Source organism: Phyllobates terribilis, unplaced genomic scaffold, assembly GCF_046119375.1.
Source record: "Phyllobates terribilis strain yellow unplaced genomic scaffold, ASM4611937v1 Scaffold_4__5_contigs__length_816908805, whole genome shotgun sequence".
Lineage (NCBI taxonomy): Eukaryota > Metazoa > Chordata > Amphibia > Anura > Dendrobatidae > Phyllobates > Phyllobates terribilis.
The window spans coordinates 79489446-79508519 of record NW_027362764.1 but is presented as its reverse complement, the minus strand read 5'-3'; the positions used below and the strand labels follow the sequence as shown (position 1 = coordinate 79508519).

At 41.2% G+C, this 19074-nt stretch overlaps 1 protein-coding gene across 1 annotated transcript in view; it reads right to left on the bottom strand.

Annotated features, from left to right (window-relative positions):
* Positions 1-1515: 1515 nt before the first annotated feature.
* MYO3A (myosin IIIA) overlaps positions 1516-19074 on the bottom strand; it is a 308489-nt gene continuing 290930 nt past the window's right edge. The window contains exons 33-35 of the mRNA XM_073677531.1: positions 13985-14025; positions 12433-12564; positions 1516-5471 (exon numbers count right to left, since the gene is read on the bottom strand). Coding sequence (XP_073533632.1) covers positions 5357-5471; positions 12433-12564; positions 13985-14025 — 288 coding nt within the window. The 3' untranslated portion in view covers positions 1516-5356. The remainder of the gene's footprint in view (positions 5472-12432; positions 12565-13984; positions 14026-19074) is intronic.

The window sequence follows — 19074 nt, the reverse complement described above, 5'->3', positions numbered from 1 at the left end:
TCTGGGCTTCCAGGGAGGTTGCAGCTCTGGAATAAGGTAGCACTGGAGGATAATGGCTTCCTGGTCACTTCACATTTGATTCTTCTCAAACCTTTGACTGTTAATGTCGTCTTTTTTCTCAACACGCTTTTTGTGACATTATTGACTATTTGCAACAAAACTTTGAATGATTCTGTGATCACGCCTCAATATCTTAACAATTTCAAAAGTGCTGCATCCCTGTGTAAGAATTGCAACAAATTTTGAGTTTTCAGAGTTAGACAAATCTTTTTTTGCCCATTTTGCCTAATAATTTTGAACACCTTGATAAAGGGCGTTGTATCCTTAGACCTCACCCACCCTCATTACACAAATACACATCACCTGATCTGCTTCATCCAATAAGCATTCAAGTTTATGTAGCTCAGAGGTAGAAAATCTGCATAAAAATGATGTTATGGTCAAAATACTCACTGCCTAATTATTGTGCACATGGTGTATATGTCAATGAGCTCTCATGTGAGGCTTCTTTTTTCTAAGCTAAACAAGCCCAACTTTTCGAACCTCTCATTATAATGGAGAGCCCTTCCATTCCTTGTAATAATCTAGTTGTCCGCCTGTGAACTGACTCTAATTTCCCAATATCTTTTATAAAATGTGGAGGTCAAAACTGAATCCCATGTTCTAGATGTGAATCACAGAATTATATTGTCACTGTGAGGATATTAAGAATTCACTACAAAGGGAGACATAGCCAGAAAAACAATGTTGGATTCTTTTTTATTCGGTATCACATACTGCGTAACTGTCCATGTCATTTTTGGCATTTCTATAAGTTTTAACAAAAACAGCATAACAATCTACTTTCAGAAAAATACACATAAAATACAGGACCCAATTGGTCATTTGCATTTTTTTTAAGTCACTTTTTTTTGTCTTGTGATATTCATTGACTTTTTTTGTGCCATATTCTTCAAAATGATGCATTCGGTTTAGGAATTTTGTGCAAGACCAAAAATGTACTTAATTTTTTTTCTTTAACTTTTTTTGCGACCTTTTAGCACTAAGGCTATGTGCCCACGTTGCAGAAATGAAGCAGAAAATTTCTGCATGTCTCTTCCTGGAAAAACGCTTGCGGAATTTGTCAAGTGTTTTTCGCGCGTTTTAGAAGCGTTTTGGACACGCGGAATTGCCTTGCGTTTTTTATTGCATTGACAAGGCAATTCCGCATGTGTAAACGCAAAATTAATGGACATGCTGCAGATTTTTGAGCGCATCAAAAACGCTGCGGAAAAATCCGCAGCATGGGCATTGAAATTGCGGATTTTCATTGGGGACCATGGGGGACAGATTACCAAGCGTTTCACAAGCGTTTACGGTTTACGCTGCGGAAATTCCGCAGCATATACGCTTGTAAAACGCTACGTGGGCACATACCCTAAATCAGGGTTCCCCAACTCCAGTCCTCAAGGCCCACCAACAGGTCATGTTTTCAGGATTTCCTTAGTATTGCACAGGTGATGTAACTATTGCCTGTGCTGATGATGGAATTATCACCTGTGCAATACTAAGGAAATCCTGAAAACATGACCTGTTGGTGGGCCTTGAGGACTGGAGTTGGGGAACCCTGCCCTAAATGCCACTTTACGCCAAATTATGCCAAATTTACAAGGTGGGGGTGAAGTCATGCATACACAAAATCATGCTAGGCAGGGATTGGATTTCAACCCAAAAAATGTATTTGCTTTTAAAAAGTCAAAAAAGTTGCACATTCATAAAATAAACCCACAACCCATATAACATAGACTTAAATAAGCAAAATGCTAAATAAAAGAAGAATAAGGCAAAAATAGGTGAAAAACACCAAAAGCTAGACAAAAAAGGCGCAAATGCAAAGAATCGGACCCTAAGTATTTTTATTTAGACTAGGGATGAGCGGAGCCATGGAAGTTCGAATTCTAGTACCTGACCGAACTTTATTCCAAAGTTCGGTTCGGGTACCAGAACTTTACCCGAACTTGAACATTAACCCGAACCTCATTGAAATGTATAGGGACCCGAACTTGAGAGCTGGAAAATCCTGTCTTTCCTCTGAACTTCCCCCGGAACTCCAAACTTCTGGGAGAAGTCCGTGTTTGGGTTCCCTCATCTCTAATTTAGACCTATGGCTAAAAAAGGCACAGATGGAACAAAATCCTTTATAGGGGGAGATATTATGCGAGTAAACAACTGAAAGGCCTCTTCCACAAGCCACAATACCCACACTACACCACCTAAAGCAAAAATACATTACTGTAGAACCCTATTTTTTAGGTCCATCTGAAACCATCTAAGCTAATATTACACTGCGGACTGCTGACTGTTTGGTATTACAATTCCCAATGCTTCGATACTGGTAGTGTGACTAACAGGAAAGCCTGGGTGACCGCAAAATTTACTACATAAACTACAATAGAAAAATAAAGTATCAGTCTGAACAGCAATTTCCTGAAGACTAAAGTAAACCTGGTAACAAAGGTGTGCATTCAACTGTGTCCTTCCTTACCTTTTCCCTTGGATTAACATATCAAAAAACAAGTGGCACATGATTATTAGCTTTAAAAAAACAACAAAAAATGTTGATACTTTCAGAGGATGTTTATGCTATATTTATTTATGACTGGTTGGCCAGTAGTTAAGATGTGTAACCTCTAAATGTCTCATGTTGGAAACTATAACCGAGTCATGAAAATGAGATGGAGATTCAGTGATTGGATGCATGCAGATCCTTTCTCTCTAAAACTTTATGCGGAAAGTGCTGTTTAAATGCCTAGTTCATGCTCTTTCAGAAGCTGCTTTGAACTGCTGCACTAGCAAGAACACTCAAACATTCTGCCTGCGTGAGTGTTTCCCCTTCCCACCCACATGCTAAGTGAGACTGTATAGAAGTAAAATTTGTGTATGGTTTCCTGCAAGAGCAGCAGATCAAAGCAGCTTTTAACAGAACATGAACTAGGCAGTTAAAATAGTACTTACAGCATGGTGTTTGAGAGAGAAAGAAGCTGCATCCAATCACTGGCTTTAAGTCTTGTGCCTTCACTGGATTAAATAGCACATCATCACTACAGCAAACAAAGGAAAGATTGTTGGATACTACTGGAGTGTTGGTTACATTTGCTCAATGATAATTTTTATACTTTATCACAGTACCTGCTGTTAAAATAGTTTATAAAAATTCCCGGACAACCCTTTATTAACCCTCCACAGGAAGTTCCAATGTCCTTATCCCATTTTAATGATCTAGTAAAGTAGTATCCGGCACCTCTTCGAAGGTGCCTAAATTAAAGCTATTGTCTAGGTTTATCATGAAAGTCTGCAGTCACTCTGTGTTGGATTCTCCGGTGGTGGCTGCAAGACAGAGCAGTCATGTGACCATAAATACGTGCTATGCATACTCCTGGTCACATTCGGACTAGACGTATGCAGCCTCACTCAATTCACCTGTATCAAGTGAGACCGAACATGTCTAGTTGGAATATTGCCAAAAGCATGAATATGGCATACTTGAAGTCACGTGACTGTTCAGTCTGGCCACCAGCAGCGGAGAATCCTCACAGTGCGCGCTGCATGCGATGTGAGGATTCACAAGTCTGCAATCACATAGAGTGCCTGCAGACCTTCGTGAAAAACCTGGAAAACCCCTTTAAATTACCTTCTTCTATAAACCTAAGAGAGATACTCATCATTTTTTCTTACAACCAATCATGTCCAGAGTTTTAATTGATGATTCATAGGGGCAGCTTCCTGTGGTTCATTCACTGAAGATTATTTAAAGAAGCACTCTTCCTCCCATCAAAGTTTTTATCCTCTTAATAAATTGCAATCATCATATTATATAGCACTGTGAACTTACAATTGCCCATTTTGCCTTGCTACCTAGATAATTCTTCTCTTTTCTCTGCTCTATGTAGAAACAGGAAATCTATTTTTCCAGCATGAGTCATTCCCCTGTTCAACTCCTGACCCAGCTGCTCCGCTCATTCCCCTTGCCAGGGATTTTGCAGTGATGTAGGATTGTAGTTCTAATGGTAACTCGTGCAGGGAAAAGAGACTTCCTGTTTCCACATAGAGCTCAGAAGGATTCAGGTAGTCAGTTTTTAATCATGTGATGTCATAGACCTAATGGAAAAGAGAAGAATTATCTGAGTAGTAAATGAGCAATTGTAAGTACACAGTGCTATATAATATGATGACTGCAATATATGAAGAGGCTAAAAATTTCGATGGGAGTGCTTATTTAAAGACATCTGCTACCTTTTAATGTAACCGTTATCTGCCATGTGTAAAGAGAGCTCAGCTCCTGCAACCTCTCCACATACGATCACCCCAGCAATCCGGGAATCACATACATGTACAGTGATACCTTGATTAATGAGTGCATCTACTTACGAACTTTCAGAGTTTGAGCTGTCGCTCAGTTGATTTAGTTTTATGATGCGAGCCAAGATCTGAGTTATGAGTGAGCGAGTTTATGACACTCACCACATGGTTATCCTGCTGTGGAAGCATCTCTGTCGTTGCTGTTGTACTTTAGACCTTTTCTTGTGAACCATTTTCAAGGGGTGGACTGTATTTTTAGCACTGCATGGTGCATGCATTTGACATGGGGCTGTACATAGGATAATGGCTATTTTTTGGTTTATGCTCCTGCTATTTTTTTCGGTGGCAGTACTATATGTTATTTCACATGTGCAACAAGGTACAGTATACTGTAATATTATGTGACTCTTTGGAGCGTTGGCTTTAGGGTTCAATATTTGCTATATTTAAATGTGAAGATAATTAAGTGAAGTTATTAAAAAAGTTATAAAAAATAAATAAATAAAAAGAAAAGAAAAAAAAAACTACAGTATGATAGTTTATTGCACATTTAATAGTTTTTCATACTGTACTTTACTGCTTTTGTTCTTAATAAAATATTTTTTTCTTATTTAAAAACACCTAACAAAAAAAAATTGTTGTTGTTTTTGGGGGGCTGGAACAGATTAATAGCATTTCAATTCATTTTAATGGGGAAATATAATTTGATATACAAAGCAAGAGTTAAGAGCTCGATCACAGAACGAATTAAACTCGAAAGTCAAGGTATTACTGTACATGATATTGATTCTTTAATAATAATATGTAGCCACTCAGCTCTGGGAATGCAAAACTTATGGCATGAAGGAAAAGAGCACCAACTTAAATAAAATACAATTAGAAAAACATTAAAAAAAAATCTTGGACAGGACAGCAGTAAAGCGCCGTATAAACCAAAACTTGCATAGTTTTTGTAAGAGGTAAAAACAATGAAAGAAAGACTCTTCTATCTACACAAATAACTATAATAAAAAATGCATTAAAAATTATGTAAGAGGCGATCTCGCTGAGATGTTTTCCGAAGAAGTTTCCTGTAGTCATATGGGCTATTTTCCATTGCATTTTCTTGCTCTCGCCCATCGGCTGCTGAAGATCTGGAGAGAAAGAACGCAGATCTATGATTAGATAGGTCAGATGGACACAGTTTTGTTTTCTTTTTCTATTTAGGATCACTCAGATAAAAATATCACAGCAAGTGGCTCTGCGGGTTCTGTGCATTTACTATAAAGTGCATTATCCATTACTGCTGTATATAAAATGTCTAAAATAATATTTAAAAGAATGCACTAATGCAAGCAATTCTATAGATATGTGAGCCTATATACTCTATGCAGCATGCTGTTATTCTACAGGTTATTAAAGAGGTTATTGTGCGTGAAAAACGCATATCTGAATACCCTTTTAGGGAATTCTGGATGAACCGTTCATGCATTACATGTAAATCCTATTAATACTAAAGGACATTATGATGTTGTTTTCCTATAGGTGTGCAATAGGGAAATTTAATCTATGCAGCCTTACAGATAAATGCTGAAAATGCTCATAGCAGGATCATTTCTCATCAGTTTATTTACGGGGAACCCTTCTAACAAAAAGAGGTTTGCATAAAGCAGAAAAACCTTTACAGTGCCTTGAAAAAGTATTCATATCCCGTGAACTTTTCTACATTTTTTTCACCTTACACCCACAAATTTAAATATACACTGCTCAAAAAAATAAAGGGAGCACTCAAATAACACATCCTAGATCTGAATGAATGAAATATTCTCATTGAATACTTTGTTCTGTACAAAGTTGAATGTGCTGACAACAAAATCACACAAAAATTATCAATGGAAATCAAATTTATTAACCAATGGAGACCTAGATTTGGAGTCACCCCCAAAATTAAAGTGTAAAAACACACTACAGGCTGTTCCAACTTTGATGTAAAGTCCTTAAAACAAGTTAAAATAAGGCTCAGTATTGTGTGTGGCCTCCACGTGCCTGTATGACCTCCCTACAACGCCTGGGCATGCTCCTGATGAGGTTACGGATGGTCTCCTGTGGGATCTCCTCCCAGACCTGGACTAAAGCATCCGCCAACTTCTGGACAGTCTGTGGTGCAACGTGACGTTGGTGGATGGAGCGAGACATGATGTCCCAGATGTGCTCAGTCGGATTCAGGTCTGGGGAACGGGCGGGCCAGTCCATAGCTTCAATGCCTTCATCTTGCAGGAACTGCTGACACACTCCAGCCACATGAGGTCTGGCATTGTCCTGCATTAGGAGGAACCCAGGGCCAACCGCACCAGCATATGGTCTCACAAGGGGTCTGAGGATCTCATCACGGTACCTAATGGCAGTCAGGCTACCTCAGGCGAGCACATGGAGGGGTGTGAGGCCCTCCAAAGAAATGCCACCCCACACCATTACTGACCCACTGCCAAACCGGTCATGCTGAAGGATGTTGCAGGCAGCAGCTTGCTCTCCACGGCGTCTCCAGACTCTGTCACATGTGCTCAGTGTGAACCTGCTTTCATCTGTGAAGAGCACAGGGCGCCAGTGGCAACTTTGCCAATCCTGGTGTTCTGTGGCAAATGCCAGGCATCCGGCACAGTGTTGGGCTGTGAGCACAACCCCCATCTGTGGATGTCGGGCCCTCATACCACCCTCATGGAGTCAGTTTATAACCGTTTGTGCAGACACATGCACATTTGTGGCCTGCTGGAGGTCATTTTGCAGGGCTCTGGCAGTGCTCCTCCTGTTCCTCCTTGCACAAAGGCGGAGGTAGCGGTCCTGCTGCTGGGTTGTTGCCCTCTTACGGCCCCCTCCACGTCTCCTGGTGTTCTGGCCTGTCTCCTGGTAGCGCCTCCAGCCTCTGGACACTACGCTGACAGACACAGCAAACCTTCTTGCCACAGCTCACATTGATGTGCCATCCGGGATGAGCTGCACCTACCTGAGCAACTTCTGTGGGTTGTAGAGTCCGTCTCATGCTACCATGAGTGTGAAAGCACAACCAACATTCAAAAGTAACCAAAACATCAGCCAGAAAGCATTGGTACTGAGATGTGGTCTGTGGTCCCCACCAGTAGAACCACTCCTTTATTGAGGGTGTCTTGATAATTGCCAATAATTTCCATCTATTGTCTATTCCATTTGCACAACAGCATGTGAAATTGATTGTCAATCAGTGTTGTTTCCTAAGTGGACAGTTTGATTTCACAGAAGTTTGATTTACTTGGAGTTATATTCTGTTGTTTAAGTGTTCCCTTTATTTTTTTGAGCAGTGTATTTTATTGGGATTTTTTGTGACATACCAAAACAATGTAGCAAGTATTTGTGAAGTGTAAAGAAAACGATACTTGGTTTTCTAATTATTTTAAAAATATAAATAGAAAGTCGCTACGGCGGCATGTCTTGCGGAGATTGCCTGTTTCTGAGACAATCCCCGCATGTGTCGCGGCTGTCTAACAGCCGCAAGACATGCAGCCGCGGCGACTCAAACATAGTTTTCGAGCACGCCGAAAGTACTCGGTAAGCACCCAAGCACATTCGATCATCACTAGTGGCTACATGTGCATTACACAGATACATTCATTGTCTATGATGATAGATAACTCAACTATCTCCAAGTGCCCATCACAGCATCGGTGGAGTGCTCGGACCCAAAGTAACCAGCGAGTTATCACCTACTGTATACTGAAGAAAGGTGATAAGTTACCTAGACAGGAATAACCATTGAATACTATTGTAACTTATGATAAGTTGTATTTAAATATCTAATTAATAACTACCGGTAATACATTCTATTGGATGACATTCTAGAAACAGAAGTTAGGGTGAATTGAGCGGGAAGCAGAACTAAATTGACAATCTGGAAGACACTTTCAGACTTACCTGTAAGAATATCCATAATTATTTTGAAATGGTAAAAATTACATTGTAATTTAGCATAATAAAAAAAATACTTTAACACCATTTTAGACAATTCAAAAGTATAAGTATACAGGATACGGTGTTTTAATATCTATAGGCAAAGCACATACCGTATTTTTAATACTTTATTTTATCAGTTTGATACATTTGTAGGAAATGAGTAGTGAAAAATGATCTACTATTTAAACATTTTTAACAATGAGACATACAAATATCTACTGTTTAAAGAGGACCTGTCACCAGGTCAAAAGTAGGCAGTTTTTGCTTTTACTTTATTCATGCTCCTCTCCTATGTATTGTGTTTTTTATTCCTTTTTTCCAATAGTGCTAATTTCTGTGTTCTTTAATAATTATGCAGAGAAGCCTGAAGACACTCCTACAGAGAGTCCCTTATCCCATATAAGACCATATCTCTGGAACCGTATGGCGGATTAGAATACTAAGGGAAGCAGCAGGAATAAAATTAGACCACGTTCACATGTTCAGTATTTGGTCAGTATTTTACATCAGTATTTGGAAGCCAAAATCAGGAGAGGAACAGTCAGAGGAAAAGTGTAATAGAAACACGTCACCATTTCTGCATTTATCACCCACTCCTGGTTTTGGCTTACAAATTCCTGACCAAATACTGAACGTGTGAATGTGGCCTTAAGGGGATTAATCAATTTTTCACATATCACTTTAGGAATTCAGTAAAATGCCATTACTATTTGTTAAGCAGAGCTGGATTTTAAAATTAGGATTTGACTACTGCCACTTAAAGGGCTTCTCCAGGAATAGAAAATATATACTGTATTTTGCGGATTATAAGACGCACTTTTTTCCCGCCAAATTTGGGAGGAAAAAGGGGGTGCGTCTTATAATGCGAACTTACAGATTTTACCTGGGGGGCGGCGTCGGATTGGGGTCCCAGATAAAGGAGGTTGGTGGCGACTGCGGCAGTGCGATGCTGCAGCGGCCCTATTGGCGGTGAGTGGAGGTAAGGTTCCCTAACCCATCCATAGCCCTGCGTTGTGCTTTGGCAAAATGGCTGCCACTGCCGGGTCCGCAGCATCGCCTTGCCACCGCCTCCACCACCACCACCAGCAACATCAGCAATACTTCTTCTGAGGACAGGCATCATCGCCAATCTCCGGTATGTGTGACCCCCTCTCCACCACCGCTGCCTCCCAGGTAAATAGGATTATAAGACGCATCATTTTATTTAAAAAAAACAACATTTTTTCCTATTTTGCACCCCAAAATTTGGTGTGCATCTTATAATCCGGTGCGTCTTATAATCCACAAAATATGGTATCTAAAAGTAAATGTCACTAAAATACATAAATTCCAAATTACATTTAATTAGGAAATCTCAATCGTTTTATCTAGAGAGGTAATCACTATAGATATGGCCATCACCTTGTTACACTGGCAGAAACCTGTTCTAGAATGTTAGGACAGCAGCCTGTGAGCATGTGCAGTAGGACAGGAACATGTGAGCATGTGCAGTAGGACAGGAACCTGTGAGCTTGTGCAGTAGGACAGGAATCTGTGAGCATGTGCAGTAGGACAGTAACCTGTGAGCATGTGCAGTAGGACAGGAACCTGTGAGCATATGCAGTAGTACATGAGCCTGTCAGCATGTGCAGTAGGATATGAAACTGTGAGCATGTGCAGTAGGACATGAACCTGTGAGCATGTGCAGTAGGACATGAGCCTGTAAGCGTATGCAGTAGGACATGAGCCTGTGAGCATGTACAGTAGGATATGAACCTGTGAGCATGTGGAGTAGGACATGAGCCTGTAAGCGTATGCAGTAGGACATGAGCCTGTGAGCATGTGCTGTAGGACAGGAGCCTACTTATAGTTTTATTCAGAAAGACAGGGCATTCAGAAGTCTTACCCCAGTACCTCTGGTATCTCCAGTATTAGTGGAGCACATCTTCTTACATATGAAAGAGGGTGAAACTTCCTTCTGCACATGCTCACAGGCACCTGTCCTTCTGCACATGCTCACAGGCACCTGTCCTACTGCACGTGCTCACAGGCACCTGTCCTACTGCACATGCTCACAGGCACCTGTCCTACTGCACATGCTCACAGACACCTGTCCTACTGCACATGCTCACAGGCACCTGTCCTAACATTCTAGGACAGATTTCTCAAAGTGAAACAAGGCGGTGACCATTTTAATTCTATAGTGATTACCTCCCTAGACAAAATGATTGTGATTTGCTAATTAAATGTATTTAAAAATTTATTTAGAATGATATCTCCTTTAGTTATTTAGGTTTTTTTCTAGAGAACCCTCTTAATTATCCTTTTCTCCAAACTAATGTTTACATTTGAAAAGCATTTCATGGCGCATTCATAGATATAATCTACATAAAAATGTGTTGTGTCCCCTCACACACCAGAACCTCTGTTGCCACACTCGTCACGCCCCTGCTTGGAGCAGCTTTCTGCTCTTTGCTACAATTTACCTGATACAAATTTCCGCATAAAACTTCACCAAGTTTCTATAATACCATGTTCTGTGCTGTATAGATTTTGTTCTGTAGATTACTGAGTTATGACCAGTGTCAAGATTATAGATTTTACAGAATGTTCCGTGCAGACACTGTACAAGCTTAGGAAATATGAGCTCCACAATCTGCTGTCCTCTTTGATAATGATATTGTAAATGCAGGATAATGATGATGAATCAATTTGATGAAATTTGAATTCAAAAGTTCGATCGAATTTGGCCAGAAAATTCAATTTGCATTGAATTTATTTGATTTGAATCGAATGTGTCTTATTATGCCCTGTGGCTTCTCCAGACCCCAGATCATAATAAAGGTAGGGTGAAAAACAAATAAAAAATTATATTTTCCTCTACGCTCACCTGTCTTGTCACCACAGCCCCCATCCAATCCTCCACGTGGCTCCCTCCAGACTCTTCTTTACTTTTCTATGGTATGAAATGTCCTCTTCTTCCATTATCACTCTACATCGGGGCTTCTGTGTGTCTTGACGTCAGAGACTACTCAGCACTTGATGCAGAGTGAAGATGGAGGATGAGAATGTCACTGGAGAAGAATTAAGAAAAAGCCGGAGGACGTTGTGCAGAGGACGGGATAGGTGGGTGCGGATGGAAAGGTCAGCAGCGAAGTGAGTATTATTTTTTTACTATTATTTTTTTCTCCCTTTTCCCAGCAAATCAGCAAAACGGAAGTCGACTGGTTTTGCATAAAGCGAATCACAAAAATTCAGATTCTGAAGGTATGAGGTTGAGGTGAATGGAATGCTCCTCAAACAAATTCTCTCATCTCTACTGGATAAGTAAATACAAAATAATTAAAAGCCAGTAATTGAAAAGTTAGTCCTCTGAGTACTGCAGAAGTTTTCACAACTTTTTATCTATCCACAGAATTGGTGATAACTTGCTGATCGATGGGATTCCCACCAACGGGGACCTTCAAGAATCTTGAAAATGGGGCTCTGTAGTGCCCAGTTTGAATGGAGATTTGGCAACATGTTCCTATCAATAACAATGAGTGGAGCAATATGACACAAGTGCAGCCATTGGTCCATTCAGAAGGGAAACCTTACATGGGAGCTGTGGGACCACCACCTATAGGCAAGGTTTCACCTATAATGTGGATAAATTACTTTTCTCTGACTTTTTGTCAAGGGGAATCTGAGTTGTAAATCCTGCTCTGCTTACTTTTTGTTGCTTTTAAAAACTAGCAAAATGGGCAGTTTCTAGGCAATCAAAGTTCAGACCATTATCAGTAAGATGCCACAAACAATGGATGACATATGGGAACATAGTGAGAGATATGACACTGGTTCAATAATTTGTATGTTATGTTTTATAGAATATGAACTGAACTTTAGATTAGTTCAGAATGCAACTTTTTGGCTACATGAATAATAACATTCAGTGCTTGTAATATACATTACATCGACTGGCCTCATTGTATGGGATTTTATTGGATTTTATACCTAGAAATTGCCCTTGGAATAACACGGCAGTTTCTGAAGTTAACACTTAAACTCGTCCATTCTAACCAATTCTGAAGATTTTCAGCGACTTTTTCATGGTTAGGATGTATGAGCAGCCAGCAGCATTCACCTGTTTGAGCAGCTAGAAAAAACATTCATTACCTCTCACTTGGGTTTAGGAGAGAAAATTCCATGGCTGAAAAACCATCATGAGTTTTTGGATTAGTTATTGACACTGAGTGTTTAGAACAAATCTCTCTATAATAATCTTCTGATTCCAACACTTTGCCTTGACTGCGGAAAAAAGAAAATTTCCTTTGTCCATTTTATTGAGTGTTCTGGGTATTTAGAGTTTGCAGATAAACACTACACAGGAGTCATTTACTATGGGGATATATCATTTTTCAACGATTTTTTTTATTTCACTTAAAAAAGCTGTTTGCATGTTGCCAGATTTCATAGTGAAAGCCTGTGAGACATGCCTCTTCCGCCTGCCACATAGTGATTGACAGTTCTCTCTGTATTCAAAAGTATTCAAGGAAATCTTCTTAGGGAAGCAGAACTCTAAGGCTTTGTCTTTAACCTGCAAAGGGCAGCAGGACTCTCAGGCTTTCTCTATAAGCGGAAAGAGGCTGCAGGATCCTAGGGTTTTGTCTATAAGTAGGCGTAGGTAGCAGGACTCTCAGGCTTTTTCTATAAGAGGGCGGTGCAACAGGACTCTCAGGCTTTTTCTATAAGAGGATAAGGGCAGTAGGACTCTCAGGCTTTGTCTATAATTTGGCAGGGCGGCAGGAGGACTCTCAGGCTTTGTGTATAAAAGGGCAGGGCAACAAAACTCTTAGACTTTGTCTATAAGTGGGCAGGGCAACAGAACTCTCAGGCTTTTTCTATAAGTGGGTGGAGCAGCAGGACTCTCAGGTTATTTCTATAAGAGGGCAGGGCAACAGGACTCTCGGGGTTTCTCTGTAAGTGGGTGTGGGCAGAAAGACTCTCAGGCTTTGTCTATAAGTGGGTGGAGGAGCAGGACTCTCAGGTTTTGTCTATAAATGGATGGGGGAGAAGGACTCTCAGGCTTTGTCTATAAGAAAGCAGGGCAGCAGGACTCTCAGGCTTTGTCTATAAGTGGGTTGGGGAGCAAGACTCTCAGGCTTTGTCTATAAGTGGGCGGAGCAGCAGTACTTTCAGTCTTTTACTAGAAGAAGGTGGGGCAGCAGGACTCTCAGGCTTTTTCAATAAGAGGGCAGGGCAGCAGGACTCTCAGGCTTTCACTATAAGTGGGCAGGGGCAGCAGGACTCTAGGGCTTTGTCTACAAGTGGGTAGGGCAGCAGGACTCTAAGACTTTGTCTATAAGTGGGCTGGGCACCTGGACTCCCAGGCTTTTTCTATGAGTCTTGGCAGCATTTAAACAGCTCACAGAGTATTATGAAAATACTTATTCAAATAAAAGGAAACTATAACTCTACATAGCAATCCTAGGCACTAGTTACAATTTGACACATACTATGTTTTTTAATCTAAATAATGTTCAAAATTCCAAATTTGCCTTTATTGGTGTTGGAGCTTTAACTAGTAAAGAGACTGAAATCCACTGCATTGACATAAAGTTAAATGGTTAAAGAAAATCATTTCTATAAAATAGTATTATATGAAGATTGACATTATTTACTAATTATTGAGAAACTTGAAATATATTGTCGTCATTACTAAACTCACCCTTCTTTTCTTGGTTTCCGTTTTTCATCTTTATATGGCAACTGAAAAAGTCATATATGTTACAGTTATTGACACATTTGTCATAAAGATCACATATTACATTGATTAGCCTATTCTGCTACGATTGATGTTATCCATTACAGCATAGGAGCTTCCTATTCAAAAAAATAACAAGGAGAAATACTTAATAGCAGATTACTTTTAAAGGGAGAGATATTGCAGAAGAGATGAGCCGATCGCTTTGCTCAACTCCAATCTATGGTTCAGGTCAATGCTCTCTGGCCGTGGACAGGAGCTGCACAAATTTCCTGAGCTACTGAATTCCCAGATCCAGCAATTAATTCACCGGTCTGGGGGGGATGTCATGTGTGCGGCGGAGAGGTGACATCTTGCCAGCCCAGCTATTTATAAGCTGAGCCTACGATCCCGGATGGTAAGGAAATTCGCACAGCTCCTGTTCCCGGTCATCGAGCACTGACCTAAACTGGGGAAGCACAAAGCAATCAGTCCTATAATGTGGATATTTGCCACAGTTAGTAAATTATGTAAACTATATTCTTTTTTACTTTTGATCTTTTTATAAAGTGGAACAAACATGTCTATAAATTATTTATCATCAGCATCTCATATTAAAAAGATATAGGCCCAGATTCCTCAAGACTGGAGTCTTGCACTCCAGTCTTGATGAAAGGCACGCTCGAGTAAAATGTACTAAATTCATTAAGAGAAATGCGCCTCTCAATGAACTTGGTGCATCTTTCATTCGTCACTGCAAGAAATGTACTCCAGTCAGTGTGTAACGTAGCCGTGGTGAAGGTACTTGTCCATGTCCTGGCTGGGTGTGTGGACTTGTGCTGTGGAGGGCGCTACGGCATTACAGGACGCATGTAACTGATGACATTGGTTGGCCAGGATCAGGTGTTGGACAGTTAAATCAGGGAGACCACCAGTCAAAAATAAGCTTTTTACTCAAAGATAACTGGGGAGGGATTATATACAACAGACAACTGTTTAACAGCTTGATGAATGTTTCCTTTTCCAATACGGAGCATTTCAGACACACAGTTTCAATTCCTTCCTCTTTTTTCGCTTATTCTCTATCTTTACCATTCCTCTTTCCTTCACCACAGCTCAGATCAATACTACAGTCCAGTTTGTAAGGGTCCTACCCATGGTTCCGCATCCTCTTCCCCTCTAAGGAACCATATTGCGAGTATGGCCAGCACTCATCTTCACTGTCTCTGACGCTCTGGAACTCTCACCCGGGGCACCCCCCATCCCACGCACTCCATCCCATCTAGTCCCGCTACCTCTGAAAGCTACAAACTCTAGGCCACACTGCCAGGTGTCCTGACCCAGGACCCATCTCCGATCGATCACTCTATTCCCTCTGTCATTTCTTTCTCACTTTCTGCTAGGATCTCGCTATTTTCCGTTACTGTCTCCTCTCTCCTTAGGGATACCCATGTCATGTGGCACTACTCACATTAGACCTTAGGTCTTCTGTCTACATATTCTGGGCCCTTTCAAACCTCATGACAGGAAACTGTCTCCCTCCCTTCAGCCCAGCCACTTCCACTTTTGGGCCAATCCAAGCATTAACTTCTGCTCACTGTTAGAACCCTCCTGTTTGTTTTTGTTTCTATCTGGTCTTTTGCAGTCACGTGACCATCTGCCTATATATTCCAGATCCGCCCTTCTGGCTTTGCTGGACTTCAGTGTTGTTTAGACTGTCTCTCTAGCCAGGTGCTTTTGTGCCTATCTCTCTCTAGTTCGCTTGGTCCTCTGGGACCTCTAGTACTTTTTGTCAGTTTGTCTTTTTGCTTTGCAACAACTTCTGCTAGGAGGTGTCCCATTTTTGTCCCAGTCCTTAGCTCTTTTAGGGACCCCTCCCTTTATTCCATAGGTCTCCGTTCAGACTAGCCGAGGACGAAGGCGGGTCTGTTCACAAGTAACAGGCAGCCCGCTACAACGTAGGGACTCAGCTTAGTCCTATTGTAGGGACAGCTCTCCCCATCTTTCCTTAGTTTATGTTGCAGATCATAACAGTAAGTCCAGCCCAAAAAAAAAAAAAAAAGTTTAAGGAAAGAAATCCGGGGATCAGTATGGTTTCTGTACAAGATTTGGCTCAACGCCTGCAGGGATTGTCTCTGGAAGTGTCCGAGCTCCGGCAACACGTGAGTAGCTGCTCTGGAGCGCATTTTGTGGAACCAAAGGTAGGACTGCCTGATATTTTTTATAGTAAACAACAAGATTTTTTTCCTTTAAAAATGCTTGTTTATTATATTTTCGTTTGAGACCAAGGTCCTCTGGGAATGAATCACAGCGCATTGGGTTTATCATGTCACTTTTGCGCAAGGAACCACAGGGGTGGGCCTTTTCTCTCCCACCTACTGATCCGTGTTTTAGGTCAGTGGAGGATTTTTTTTCTGCTATGGAGCTATTGTATGACATTCCTGATCGAGTCTCATCTGCTGAGACAGAATTGAGGCGTTTGAATCAGGGATCAGGTGATGTTGAAAATTATTGTACACACTTCAGAAGGTAGTCCTCAGAAGTGAAATGGAATGATTCGGCGTTAAAATGTTTTTTTCTTGCTGGTCTAAGTGAAAGGGTTAAGGATCTGCTGATTGCATTTCCTGCACCTGAGACCTCGCAGGATGCCATGCAATTAGCTGTACATGTGGACAGGAGACTGCGTGCCAGGGTTAATGAGGAAAAAATTCCTGGAATGGCAGCTCCTAGTCCCCAGAGGGTCTGCTCGGACGGCGGAGAACCGATGGAGGTTGGGGTGGTGTCACTCCGCTCTCAGGAAAGAAACCGCAGGTTTTCCAAGGGATTGTTTTTTTATTGTGGTAAAACTGACCATTTGATTAAGAACTGTGAGCTTCGTTTAAGTAAAGAAAAAAAAAAGGTCTGTTACGCACGTATTGCTTGTTTGAGCTCAAAGGGAGTATTTCTTTCAGGGAGTACCACACTGCAGGAAGATTTGATTGAATTTCAGGTATTTGTGGATTGTGGTTCAACACTTAATGTGATTGATAAGGGGTTTTTGGAAAAACTTAAATTGGAATCCAAACCTGTGTCATCACCTATTTCTGTGATTGCTATTGATAACACTGCTTTGAAATGTATTACTTACAAGGTTGCTGCATTTCCCCTCACTATCAATGGCATTCACCAAGAAATTTTGGATTTGGTGGTATTAAATAATTTACCCTCTCTAGTCGATTTAGGTTTGCCTTGGTTAAAACTGCAAAATCCTTTAATGGGCTGGTCTACTAATGAGATTAAATCTTGGAGTCCGAAGTGCTATGATAAATGTTGTAATGGTCGCATTGTGGCTGTGGAAAAAGGGGAATTACCTGTACCTATTCAGGATTTTTGGAAGTTTTTTCAGAGGAGGAGTCGCAAGTTTTACCTCCTCATAGGGACTATGATTGCACCATTGAGTTTGTTCCTGGAGCATTTTGAGAATCTGGTGATGCCCTTCGGTCTTACCAATGCACCCGCGTTTTTTCAGAACCTTATTAATGACATCCTGAGACCTTTGATTGGTAAGAATGTGGTTGTGTATTTGGATGACATTCTGATTTATTCACCTGATTTGGAGTCCCATTGGCAGAGTGTACGTGAAGTTTTGCAGTTATTGAGTGAGAATTCACTCTTTGCTAAACTGGAGAAATGTGAGTTCGCTGTGCAGAGAATTCGTTTTTTGGGCTATATTATCTCCAGCGAGGGCTTTGAGATGGACCCGGTAAAGGTTCAGGCTGTGCAGGAATGGCCTAGGCCTATTGGTTTGAAATCTATACAGAGATTTTTGGGTTTCGCCAATTATTACAGGAAATTCATTAAGAATTTTTCTATAATTGTTAAGCCGCTGACCGATCTCACCAGGAAAGGTGCGAATACGGCCCAGTGGACTACTGAGGCCATTGAAACTTTTGTGTATCTCAAGGAGAGGTTCAGTTCTGCCCCTATCCTTATGCAGCCTGATGAGACCAAGCCTTTTGTGGTCGAGGTCGATGCTTCTTCGGTTGGGGTCGGTGCAGTTTTGTCTCAGGAGAACAAGGATGGAGTACATCCCTGTGCTTTTTTTTCGAAAAAATTTTCAGAAACCGAACTTAATTACGATGTTGGTAATCGGGAATTGCTGGGTATTAAACTCGCGTTTGAACATTGGCGTCATTTTTTGGAAGGTGCTAGATTTCCTATTCAGGTTTTCACAGATCATAAGAATTTGATCTATCTGGATGCTGCCAAACGCTTGAATGCCCGTCAAGCTAGATGGGCACTTTTTTTTTCTCGGTTTAATTTTTCTGTTACTTATATCCCTGGTACTAAGAATGTTAAAGCCGATGCTTTATCTCGCAGCTTTTCTCCCATGGTTGGTACCGAGGAGGAGGAGAGCATTTTACAGAAAGGAGTTGTGGTAGCAGCATTGGACTCCGTTTTGGAAGATGGGATTCTGAAAGCCCAAGAGGATGCTCCATCTAACACTCCCCATGGGAGGTTGTTTGTGCCTAGAACCTTTAGGAGAGATTTGTTTGTGGAGTATCATGAGTCTCGGTTAGCAGGTCATCCAGGAATTTCTGAGACTAAGAGACTTATCAGTCGCAGTTTTTGGTGGCCTGGATGGCAGAAGGAAGTCATCAAGTGGGAGAGTCAATGAACGGTGTGTGCTAGGTCAAAGGCTTCACATACCCCTGCTGCAGGGTTGCTTTGCCCTCTGGAGGTTCCTAGTGCGCCTTGGACGCATCTTGCAATGGATTTTATTACTGACCTTCCTGTGTCCGAGGGTTTCACTGTCATCTGGGTGGTCGTGGACTGTTTTAGCAAGATGTGTCATTTGGTTCCATTCATTAAGCTACCCTGAGCTAAGACACTCGCTAAGGCGTTTGTTAAGGAAATTGTCAGCCTTCATGGCGTTCCCACCGACATTGTTTATGATAGGGGACCCCAGTTTGTGGCTCGCTTTTGGCGTGCTTTTTGTGACAGGTTGGGAGTCCATTTGTCATTTTCGTCTGGGTATCATCCTGAGTCTAATGGACAGACTGAAAGAAAGAACCAGGATGTTGAACAGTTTTTGC